At 40.5% G+C, this 13,353-nt stretch overlaps 1 protein-coding gene across 1 annotated transcript in view; it reads left to right on the top strand.

The window, feature by feature from the left end:
• Nucleotides 1-12,499, top strand: part of LOC136885663 (uncharacterized) — a 34,230-nt gene extending 21,731 nt beyond the window's left edge. Inside the window, exon 4 of the mRNA XM_067158356.2 lies at nucleotides 12,350-12,499. Within this exon, the coding sequence (XP_067014457.2) occupies nucleotides 12,350-12,499 (150 nt within the window). The remainder of the gene's footprint in view (nucleotides 1-12,349) is intronic.
• Nucleotides 12,500-13,353: the final 854 nt, after the last annotated feature.

Below are 13,353 nucleotides of genomic sequence, written 5' to 3'. Positions count from 1 at the left end.
TACCGGTACAGTATTTGTTTCAATTATCGCAGTGACGGGGCGTTAACGCCAAGATCCATAAATATGCCATAGCCGTCCTTTTGTGAGATACAGTTTATTAAAAAACGATTGATTGAGGATTTAGCGTTGATGGGACTGGAATTTCTGGACGGTTGATCCGGGAAATCGTTTCTTCGAGGAACGGATAATGCGGGACTTTTACAATGTGATTTAATTACGATGCTCGCGGGACCACGTAATTTGAACGCATATTCCGGGAAAACGTATTTTCCGGGAACGGATAATCGAGGTTCCACTGTATCTGTGTTGGTGCGACATAAAGGAAATTGAAAAGAAAAAAAGGAGAATTCTTGTAGCTCAAGAGCTTTGAGGTTGGCTGCCAAAATCTGTAGAATTTCGCAACCCTCTCGAGTAAAAGTGAATAGTGATGCACTCAAGCTCTTTTAACGGATCAGCCCACATCAGAGTACTGTATATTGGAGCTCCTTAGTTAACGCATTGGAGACGGCCATATTTGAATGTGCTACCCTCCAGAAAACACAGGATTTTTAATGGTTTTTGAAATGTTTTAAATGTTAGGGAAAGCAATCATTGTAATAACTTTTGGAATATTTAGAAATATCACTCTTTCGTCTACACAAAAATGAGTGTTAATTATCGTAATAGTGCAGCAATTTTTAAATATATATTTATAAAGATAATAAGTTCTCCAAATGAAAAAAAGAAAATTATGGAGCTACGGATGCCAGTTATTTTGAAATTCGATGAATATTGAGGACACATCTACTAAAACATACTAACACAGGTTCTAACTGAATTCGTCAGTCGGCACGGGTACCCTTGTTTATCACCAGTGATTTGCTTTCCCGCCATCCATCGCTACATGTTGGGCTTACATAGAGTTGCTTCAGGTTGTCATCTGTACACGGGAAACAACCTGAATTTTCAGGTAGCGGTATGAAACTATATTACAGAACCCACTTCAGACCAATTTGAAATTAGCTCATTATTAAATTTTGCTTGCTTGAAGCGTCACAAACATCATGTAATTAAGTATACTGGGTTGTTGATGGCTCCGCCCTGTCAATATTTATTATAATCTTGTTAATTTAATCAATAACCAACTGTACATTTTTGAGAAATGCACCTTTCTCTTCATCAGCTATAACATTATTATCTAAGATGCCCAATTTTTGCCTCCCAGACTAATAGATTAAGAACAATTATTAAAATTGCACATATTTTTTGTAAGACTTCTGTGAAATACCTCGTCCTGGTAGCCATACATATAACAGAATTAAGATCTATATCATTTGGTGGCCTAACAGGCATCTATTTTTGCAAATGATACTCACATAGTGCATTGGCACTGCCAGCAGCTCCAAGTAGCCTACACAGTGGCCTGTATGTATGGTATGCACTAGCCATGTGTCCTGGTAGGTGTGCTAGTTACCAACTGATGAACACAAATTTGCACACTGGGATGAAACACTGGCAACCAAGAATGACAAAAGACAAAGTCACCTCCGTACAGGAGGAGTGGAAGGTAAAGGCTTCCACCATTGGTAACCGCAGCACGTGATGGGGTAGAGTGGTTAGCTCTACGCCCGGCCGCCTTTGCCCTCAGGAATTAACCTGGTACTCATTTTTGGTGTAGGCTGAGTGAACCTCAGGGCCATATGCACCTCCGGAAGTGGATATCTCGTTTCTTAAATTTAACGTCTTCCTGATGGGGATTCAAACCCACGTCCTTCCGGGCGAACCGAGCATGCCTTTACCGCCTCGGCCAGGCAGCCCCTAACCAAGAATGAGTTAGCTGGAAAATTTATCATGTCCAATAATGGACCAACTGTATTATAACGATGAATTTACTCAATCAAGACGAATATTTCAGGTATCATATAACAGAAGGGTGCAGATCTTTCCCGTTCCCCATAAATGGAAAGCTCAGGCTCGAATTAAATGACAGATTCTCCTGTTATCGTGGATTGACTGATGTAAATCAGACCTACCTCTTCATAGTTAATGAAAGAACAAACCATGTCCTAATTTGTACAGTTGACCAGGACATCTCAGCCTGCTGCGTGATGTCAACAGCATGCCTCCTAATCTCTGCAGTCTCGCAAAACATGTCTTGTCAGCATATCAAAACTCTGGCTTCGTTATTTGAAAAGCATGTACTAACTGACCCTGTGAACAACACTTTCCCACTATTCATGGCACGGACTGGCTGCCAAAGTTATGGCATTACTATGGCTCATTCCACGTTAAGAAAACAGTAGGCCTACTGCTCTTATGGACCTACAAGGAGTGAACATACTCCAAAACCCATAATTCCTCGAAAATCAGGAAAAATCAGGAGATACAATTGCTAGGGGCTTTACGTCGCACCGACACAGATAGGTCTTATGGCGACGATGGGATAGGAAAGGCCTAGGAGTTGGAAGGAAGCGGCCGTGGCCTTAATTAAGGTACAGCCCCAGCATTTGCCTGGTGTGAAAATGGGAAACCACGAAAAACCATCTTCAGGGCTGCCGATAGTGGGATTCGAACCTACTGTCTCCCGGATGCAAGCTCACAGCCGCGCGCCTCTACGCGCACGGCCAACTCGCCCGGTGAAATACAATTGGTCAAAACTGCTTCTTCTACATGTCTAGCGCAATACAGTACAATGATATATTTATAATACTTATTGTCTCAAAGGCCGACTGTTGCAATAGGGTGCTACAAGGCTAAAAATTACACGTCTCTATTCCCTCACAGGAAGTATGTGAGTGAGATGATTGATCTCTGATAAGGCTTCCGAAAATAGTATGAACTCATGCTCCACATGTGTGAATCAGTCATGCACTTAGATGCCACTACTTAGCAAATGCATAGATTAATATATTGCATTAAGTGCCCGTGCGATTATGCGAAGCGCAATGCTATTTGTATCAAATAACTAACTGATGTACCCGTGCTTCGATACGGAATTCTCAGAAAGACTGCCCTTATAGTTTTCCCACTGAAGTCAACATAGGTCATTACAATGATGTCAGTACGAATGTCACGATTAAAAGCAATGCTGCCATATAAAATATTCTATAAAATGAAAAACAGTAGATTTTCTCACTTTTAACAAAAAGTACTGCAGTGTCGATCTAACAGTTCGAAGTTCCAGAGCTAGAATGGCCAGGCCGCAGACAGCCATGAACACTCCTGTGTAAGTATTACATTTAAGTGTGCACACTGCTCATTCCAATCACTGCCTCAGAGTAGGGATCGAATAGCTGGAATGTTATGATTATCCAGTGTGTTATGCACCTGTAGTATCAGAAAATTTATGAACCAGAGAATTGGCATGCTAAAGAAGAGAGAGAATCTAACTCCCCAACTACTTCCCGGCAATATTCAGGCAGGCTGTTCTACTCAATACGCAGCAGTAATCCCATCTATTGGAGATAAATGGCAGCAGAATACACAAAGCACATCACAACAAATAATGGTCCATGTAATGTTATTGTTGATCAATTTTATGAGCTTTCTTTATTGCAGGCCTTCACATTTAGTTTTCTTCTGACTCTGTGATATTAGAGCATCTAATGTAAAGTGAGTCGTCCTTTCTTTCATGACTCCCTCTTGTGTGATTTAAGTGATCGTTCCTTCATGACTTTTTCCTCGTTCTTAAAATAATCTTCACAATTTAATCACTATCACCAGTAATATTATAGTCGGTACGATAAAACTGAATAAGACATAAATAATCGGAACTTGTATTCTCTATTTCTCTCTTTTCGATATGACCAATAAGATAGGTAATTAAAAATTAGACATCTTCCCCTAAACTACCATTTCGAACAGGGTGAATAAAATTATATATAACATAGACTGTAGTTCCTTATTCCTTTACTTTACATACCGATTTTCATTAAATTCTGTTTATCCATTTTCTTTTACCTCGGTGGTGATATGGACTTAGTAACAAAAATTCAAATTCATGAATATCTCTGCTATCATAGCCGGTACAGTAAAAACATGTAAGACATAAACAATAGGAAATTTAATAATATATAACTTAAGTTATGTAGTATTTATTGATAGGGCCAATAATAACATAAATATTTGAGAATTAAATTTTAGGCTCCTAAACTACCATTTCTCTCAGCATCAATAAAATTATTTATGGCCTAGATTGTAGCGACTTATTCCCCGACCGATTTTCGTTAAATTCTCTTCAGCCGTTTTATCGCGATGAGTGTACATACATACTGCTGACAGACAGAAATTACGGAAAATTAAAACGTGCATTTCCCCTTGTTACTGTGATCACGACCGGTACGGAAATATCATTTTTTTAAAATTCTGAGCAATGTACAGACAAAACTCTTTTATTTTATTTATATTGAGATAAATTAAAATTAATCAGAATTGTCTCCTAATGGCTACTAAAATCTCTAGAAAGGTACTAGTCGTTATCATTGAAATTCTGTCACAAAATTACTAAAAACGACTCCCATATCTAAGGATTAGTGTCTAGAATCGACTAGACTGATGTGAACGAACACGAACATAGCACGCGAGAACAAGTGATTGACAATCGATATACGCATTGCGATATACAGGTTTCAATAAACGCCGCACATTCGCGCACATTTCTTGCATAATAAACGTCGATATTTCGTAGCGGCCAGTGAGCAAAGGACTTCTGGCCACTGGCATAAAAAAGCTGAAATGGCGGGATTTGAAAACAAATGTTTGAAGTTCACCAACAAATAAGCTAAAATCAGGAGAAATAATAGAATAATCGGAAGGTGGGAAAAACCGTTGAAAATCGGGAGTCTCCTGCCTAAATTGGGAAAGTTGGCAGGTATGGTAATGTATTTTGAAAGATAGATAAAAAAGGATGAAGCGTTTTTGCCCACGAGTTATTAAAATAACCACATAACATTTTCTTTTTCATAAATACATTTTAGGGAGGAAGCACAATGGCTGCAAAGGCCATCGCTTCGTTGCCTTCCTTCATTTTCCTTCTTCTGTGTTTCTCTTGTGTAGTCCTTCACTCTGTGAACTGCCGCCAGCTCACTTCTGTAGTGAAGTCATTTACAGTATTTGTTGTGTGGGTGTTTTTAGACTTTACATGAGTACATAATTGTCTTGTGTTGAGTGAGTGTTATGCCATAAGCCCACATATGTGATGTGAGATTTTGTACAGTAATCTATAGTATTTATTTGTTGCGTTTGTTTTCTAGCCTTTAATGAATTTCTTCAAGCTATAAATTCAATTAAATGCATCCCTCACTCCTAGAACTCATAAAAATGATTATTTTTCTATTTTCTCCCCCAATTTACACTTCAGTGTCGAGGTTTTTTATGTGCCGTAGTTTACCTCTGATTCTGTGCAAACCAAAAATGGCCCCTGCAAACCCCTGTCCCCTTTAGTTCATAAAAATAATTTGTAGCTTAGTTTCTTCTGCTTTTTGTCTTGAACTTAAATACTGAACTTGCCAAATTTATGTGCCGCCATTTTCCTATGACGGTGCTGAGCAGAGCCGTATGATATGGCAACCCTGTTGTCATAAGAGCAATATTGTTTTCTTAATATGAAATGAGCTATGGCATCGCTCATACCTCAGTCACTCTCATATTGTCAAAGCGGAGGATGGGACCAAGACACAAGACCCTTGGAGGGGTGGAAGGTAAAGGCTTCCACTATCTGTAACCTTCGCACTTGGTGGGGTAGAGTGGTTAGCTTTCTGTCCGGCCACCTTTGCTCCCCAGGAATTATCCTGGTGCCCAATTTTTGTGTAGGCTGAATGAACCGGAGGGCTGTGTGCCACTTCAGAATGGGAAATCTCATTTCTTAAATTTTTCGACTTCCTGACAAAGTATTGAACGCACGTCCTTCTTGGTGAACCGAGAATGCCTTTACCATCTCGGCTAGGCTGCCCGTTGTTCTGGCTCATACCAGAAGATACAGTACCCTATAAACATTATGTCTCGCCAGAAATTAATTCATAACTAGGTTGCGGAAAAGAAAGTATGTCGGAATTAATCTTAGGGTCTCGGAATTATTTCAAAAGACATAACAAATAGCTGACATCATTATAATAATATTATTATTATTAAATAAGTAGCATAAAAATGTATTGTTTCTCTTCAGCCAACAATATCTGTTTCTTCTTGCATGTGCTGTATCAGATCCCTCTGTCATTGGCTATCAATTTGGTGTAATGTGTCTGTTTTCTACAAAACAGAATAGGTCGCCCAATCTCGAGTGTTTCCCAGCCAGCATGCTCGTCTTCCTCCAGCACCCCTACAATCTTCTCTTTTCGCATGTAGAACATGTAGAATTAACTTCAGAAATAATAATGGCGTGTGGCCTCCGAAGAGACCTGGTGCAGGTCTTTTGAGTTGATGCCGTACGGGCGACTTGCACTCTATGAGGTTGGGGCCCTTCCCAAGATAAATTCTAACAATGAAGACGGTGCACACTCGCAGCCCCCGAGCCATCAGAATTAACCTATGAAGGTTAAAATACACACCCCAGGCAGAAATTGAACTCAGGACACTCTGGACCGAACACCAACACGCTGACCATTTAGCCATGGGGCTGGCCAGCATGATGATTTGTGGCCTCTGGAGAGATCTAGTGCAATCAAGTTGATGCCCATGGGTGTCCTGTAATCTGAGGATAGGACCTTACCTGGGAGAATATCTAATGTTGAAGATGGTACAAACACCCCAGCGCTGAGCCAGTCAAACCTGGGACCCTGTGGACCAAAGGCCAGCATGGTAACCAAATATCCTCGGATCAGGACAGGAGTAGGGTGGCCTAAGATTCACCGCCATCTAGCACCACGTGTGACGTCACGCAAAGCTAGCCGACTCCGCTCCGACCCGGAACAGTCTCTTCACCCGACAGGGGCCAGCGGGTTCGCGCGCACTGGGACTCGCATTAATGTAATAATTTCAGAAAATACTGAAATATACACTTCCACTGTAGTACTCATGATGACATGAGATCTTCTCCAGTAGTCATTATTAAAAGTAACTATAAGTATATTTTAAAATTCGAAGTTATTTTCCTTTTCAGAAATATAAATACAAAGTACACAATAAATTTGATATTAAATATTACTTTTGTCAGAAACATAATGCTGCTTATTTGTTTATATACCAGTTCTCAATAAATAATACAACTGTACAAAGATAATATACACAATTTTATTCATGAGTAGCTAGTTATCTCCCTAAAAATTATGTCTTTAGTTAATCTCCGTTTCAACGCAAACCTCGTAATTATCTCTGTTTCTGTTTATATCTCCATGACAGTGAAAAGGTGGTGGTGGTGATTATTGTTTTAAGAGAAAGTACAACTGGGCAACCATCAACGCTTAATAAATTGATAACAGGAAGAGGTCCGACACTTCGACAAATGAATGAATCTGCCAAAGAAAGACAAGGGGCACACAAGGCGTGAAAATGAAAGATCCATTCGCAGATCTAATACCGCCGGGGTCGGAAATGAACAAGAGTTGACCAAGAGAGGATGGATAGGACTGATGAAAGTGTGGAGCCTGGCACAACTAGTGAAAGCGATGCCAGGACTCAGCTAAGGACCAACCCACGCTCCCAAATTGAAAGCCCCGGGGACCCCGTTTAGCAGCCTCGTACGACAAGCGGGGGATACCGTGGATATATTCTACAGACCCTGCAACCTCAGAGGGTACCGAGCGAGTTGGCCGTGCGGTTAGGGACGCGCAGCTGTGAGCCTGCATCCGGGAGATAGTGGGTTCGAACTCCACTGTTGGCAGCCCTGAAGATGGTTTTCCGTGGTTTCCCATTTTCCAACCAGACTAATGCTGGGACTGTACCTTAATTAAGGCCATGGCCGCTTCCTTCCCATCGTCGCCATCAGACCTATCTATGTCGGTGTGACGTAAAGCAAGTTGTAAAAAAAAACATCAGGGGGCTCCATGAAAGCCGCTATAACTTATATTACGAACAAAAAGCCTACACAGTACCTCAGTTAAACTTTAATATTAAAGATTTCTAGATTGGCTACTCATTCTAAATTTTTAAAAATAATATGCATAGCTAAGTTATAACAAATAAAAATGTTTATTTAACAGATATTATCCTACGCTGCTATTAGCTCCGTAGCTTCTGGCCAGCATCAAGACCTCCATTTCAGAGCGTCATAGGTTCGATTCCCAGCCGGGTAGCTTTATAACTGCGTCTAGTTAATTTAACTCGGGGACGGGATGTTTTCTTTTTTTTGCTAATGGTTTAACGTCGCATTAACGCATTTTTGGGATTCAAACCCACCATCTGCCGCATGCAAGCTAACAGCTGCGTGGTCCTAACCGCATGGCCTATTAACTCGGTACTCGTAATACTGAATACATCCCTCCACATATATTTGGCGTTAAGAAGGGCATCCGATCCACATGTGCTGCACAGTTGGCACCCGACTTCACAAGGATGTGGGAAAAACGGAAGAAGAATTGGAAAATCCCATGGCACTATTGCTTTCCTATTGCATCTGTTATAGCTATGCACATTATTTTTAAAATCAGAATTGTTTGTTTTTTGTTTGTTGTTTAAAGGGGCCTAACAGCTAGGTCATCGGCCAAATTCAGAATTAGTATCCAATTTAGAAATCTTTAATATTCAAGTGTAATTGAAGTACTGCATAGGCTTATTGTTGGTAATATATAACGGCTTTCATGGAGCCCTCTGAGGTTGCGGGGTCTGTAGAATATAATATCCACGGTATCCCCTGCTTGCCGAAAGAGGCGGCTAAAAGGGGTCCCAGGGGCTTTCAGCTTGGGAGCGTGGGTTGGTGACCACGAGGTCCTTAGCTGAGCCCTGGCATTGCTTCCACTTAGTAGTGCCAGGCTCCACACTTTCATCAGTCCTGTCCAACCTCTCTTGGTCAATTATTGTTCAGTTCCGACCCCGGTGGTATTAGATCTGCGAATGCTACGGAGTCTTTCATTTTCACACCCTTTGTGATCCTTGTCTTTCTTTGGCCAATACCTTCATTTGTCGAAGTGTCAGACTTCTTCCTGTGATCAGTGTTAAGCGTTGATGGTTGCCCAGTTGTATTTTCTCTTAAAACAATAATCACCACCACCTCACTGTCATGGAGATATAAACAGAAATAGAGATAATTACGAGGTTTGGGTTGAAACGGAGATTAACTAAAGACATAATTTCTAGGGAGATAAGTAGTATTCACGAATAAAAACGGTGTATATTTTCTTTGTATAATTTTATTATTTATAGAGAACTGGTAACTAATCGAATCTTCATTTTACTTTAGTATTACAGTTACACTGAATTTTAAACATATCGTTTGCCGTCATGAAAATATTCCCTTTGTAACAGTAAATATTCTTTATTTACAGAGAGTTTTCCACGGATTCTATCTGAAGACAAAAATCTAACAGAACAGTTCTGAATAAAATTATTTTATGGTATATTCCTATCCCGCTGAAGTTCAGCATTATGTTTGTGACAAAGTGATATTTAATATAAATATACCTCCAGTTATTTTCAATAATTATTACTACTGGGGATGATCTCATATATAAAATGCGTACTACAGTGAAAGTGTATATTTCAGTATTTTCTTAAATTATGACATTAATGCGAGTCCCATTAAACGCGCAACCGCTGGCCTCTATCTATACTGTTTGGGGTCGGAGTGGAGTCGGCTATGTTCGGCTTTGCGTGACGTCACGCGTGGTGCTAGATGGCGGTGAATCTTAGGCCTCCCGACAGAAGTAGGTACTGATCACCCCTTAGTATGTGCCCTAGGCTTCCTTAACCCTTTTGATGCCAGGCTGTGATGTAGTGGTTACGCTAAGAATGCCAAGACAAATTTAATGATTATGTAAGGAAAAACATTCTCTTACATTTTTGGAGGTATATCCCTGGGTTTTTTTTTTTCCTTTCACAGCACACACAAGTGTCACTATAATTGCAATAGAGTTTCATTTTCTTAATTTAAACATATTTGAATTTTTATTACTTTATTGAAAAGTTTAAATTTTAATTGTCTTCAGTGTCCCACTCCAGTCGCTCCATTACTCTACACCCAGTGACACCATGTGCTCTGGAATGGTTGTCAAATTTGGATGTTTCCATTTGATTATTTGTAAACTTTCATCCAATCCAGCTTCTCTAATGTCCTTCCAAATCTGATCCATCCACCTTCTTCTTGGTCTTCCAACTGGCCTCTCTCCCTTATCTTCTCTTTCCAATTCACTTCTTGCTGCCCTTCCTTTCCCATTTTTATTACATGTCCGAACCATCTCAGTTCTTGCTTTCTGTATATTCCGTGCTAACGGTTCTATATTTAGCTCTTCTCTGATTTTAATATTTTGAATTCTATCTCTTCTTTTCTTTTTAACCGACGTTCTTAAAAATTTCATTTCTACTGCTTGGATCTTACTACCTTGTCTCTTATTAGTTACCAGCGTTTCTTGTCCATATGTTACAATTGGTATGACATACTGTTTATATAATGTTAATTTCGTTCTCTTGGGTACTTTGTCATCCCATAAAAGGTCAAGGCGCAATATATTGCGTGTAGCGGTAAGTGCTGCTGTGGTTACGGCGCAGTATATTGCGTGTCAGAATTTGAAGTGATATATCTTCGTAACTGTATGTCTTTGGACAACGACTAAAAAACGGATAGCTCCCTACATCTGTTGGCTATATTTTGAAGGTGTTAGGTTATTGTTATCACCACGGAGAGCGCTGGAAATGAAATGTTTTTAAACGGATGTCTTCAGCTTTAGCGAGTCTATTGCAAACAGTTGAACATGGCTGCGCGAAGTCGAGCTGACTTGCTTACAAGCGGCGATACTGTTCGTGAAATGCTTACGAATACTGAAAGTGATTGTTCAGTATTTGAAGACAGTGATGAAGACGATCTAGGAGGTATATCTGGAAATAATTCAAGTGGCGAAGACTTAAATGAAAGTGAGGTTGAGGTCTTATAGTCCGAAGCGAATGAACGTAAATAAAGCGCCTAGTTCACGCCAACCGCTTTAGCTTCGATGGCAGTAAGTTAGGAATTCAGAATGTTTCACTGACAAAAAATTCGTCAGAAATTGACATTTTCAAAAAATTGTTGTCCGCCTCTGTGGTGTAGTGGTTAGTGTGATTAGCTGCCACCCCTAGAGGCCTGGGTTCGATTCCCAGCTCTGCCATGAAATTTGAAAAGTGGTACGAGAGCTGGAACGGGGTCCACTCAGCCTCGGGAGGTCAGCCATCCTGGAAGTAGTTTTCCGTGGTTTCCCACTTACTCCTCCGGGCAAATGCCGGGATGGTACCTAACTTAAGGCCACAGCCGCTTCCTTCCCTCTTCCTCGCCTATCCTTTCCAATCTTCCTATCCCCCACCAAGGCCCCTGTTCAGCGTAGCAGGTGAGGCCTCCTGGGCGAAGTACTGGTTATTCTCCCCAGTTGTATCCCCCAACCCAATGTCTCACGCTCCAGGACACTGCCCTTGAGGTGGTAGAGATGGGGTCCCTCGAGTCCGAGGGAAAAACCAACCCTGGAGGGTAAGCAGATAAAGTAAGCAAGTAAAAAATTGCTTACAGAAATATCACTGTTGTCAGAAGATGCTAAGTCATCAGGTAATAAATTACTCTCTAATGAATCTCTAAATGTTAAAATATTGCGTATTTCATCCTCTTTCATATACTTAGCCATGTTGACACTGTCGGAGGTAAATAAACAAATGTATAAACAAGCGACACGAAGCGGCGGAGTTCAGAGCTACCACGCGCAAATCTTGCAATGCGTTGAAAGAAAGCTTTTATTAAACTTCACTGATATTGATATCACACCTTATCAATATTTTCAGAGAGTAAAATCTTCAATCTTTCCATTGGTATTACTTATGCTGCCATCATGCAGCAGGGAATGAAAATACAGGTGAAAGAAAAACATGGCTGATAGATCAGCCACCTGGCATTATAAGAGTTAACAGTTGTTAGAAGTTCTCCTCCGATAATGGCCGTTATTAATGTAGCACTACTTCATCGGGGTTTTCAGCTGTCCATGAAATATGAAACATTCTCCAGTGAAGCTAAATTTCAGATTCTTTGATTTCACTGATGTTTACTGTTTTTAGTGTCCAGACTTCACACCCATATAACAACACTTTGCAGATGTTTGTCTCTGCTTCAAATTTAGATTTTTAAGACAAAACACTGATATCCTTTTAAGAAAATTTGTTCTTGGTATCTCTATTCTTTAATTTCTTCGTCAGAATCCAGTTAGTTGATGTGACAGCCCAACTATGTGCATGTAAGAATGAAGAATTAATATCTTCCTGAATTTTTCAGCTGAACTTGACAAGAAGAAAGCCGGCTGGGGGAGTGGAAGCCATGTTTGGTGCATCAGCAGCAGCACCTGTACCTGTCCCAAAACCACGGTCGCAGTTAACATCAACTCCTCCCCTCTCGGAATGGGATCTGGAGGATTTTGATGATTAGTGCTAAAAACACACTGTCACATAGGGTGCAATAACAACTCCTAGGTTTTGTAGGAGCGTCAAAGATGAGGAGCCAAGTTCCAGAATGTGTTGAAGATCACGTTCATAGGAGATAATTTATCTCATTTGATGTCACTTGTTGGAGAGAATAGCAAGTAGGAATGAGGAAGCAAACTTCATATCTGTATATTAAAAAATGCATGGCTATTTACTGGGTTAGATATAATGCGCACAAATCTCTCACTCCAATTCTACTGAGTTTTACGAACAAAGACTTATATATAACCCTTCGAGAGGGGATTCTATGAATCGTAACACGTCTGGTGATTCAATACATACAACTTCCCTTTTCCAACATTTCTCCTCATCCTACACTTCCCGTATCAAGACGGCCCCTCATTCAGTGTTGCGCTTTGAAGCAGAGACTCAGAAGAAGTGGATACAAAATTGGCGAGGAGAGAGCATATCTGTGCGAAGATGAATTGCCTCAACTTACGAGGGCAAATCAAAAAGTAGGTTTGACTTCCAAGTTATGGCCATTTATAAAACCACCTACACATAGGCAACATGGTTGTGACAACATACAACATAGTCCCAAAGAGACTGTTAACATTTCTCCGAGCGGTCAACCAACTTTTCAATTCCAGATGTGTAGAAATCTCCTCCAGCACTATGTAACTACCTGGAGACAGTTGCTTTCACCTCCTCATCATTTTGGAATCGTTGTCCACAGATCCTTTTTCAGCTTACCGAACATATGATAATCGCATGGCGCTAAGTCTGCACTGTATGGAGGATGTTGCCATACCTCCCACTTGAATCGCTGCAGCAGTTCGGACATTTGGCGACAATATG

The sequence above is a fragment of the Anabrus simplex genome, chromosome 14, assembly GCF_040414725.1.
Source record: "Anabrus simplex isolate iqAnaSimp1 chromosome 14, ASM4041472v1, whole genome shotgun sequence".
Classification (NCBI taxonomy): domain Eukaryota; kingdom Metazoa; phylum Arthropoda; class Insecta; order Orthoptera; family Tettigoniidae; genus Anabrus; species Anabrus simplex.
The sequence above is the reverse complement of the archived record's forward strand: the minus strand, read 5'-3'. Positions and strand labels throughout refer to the sequence as shown.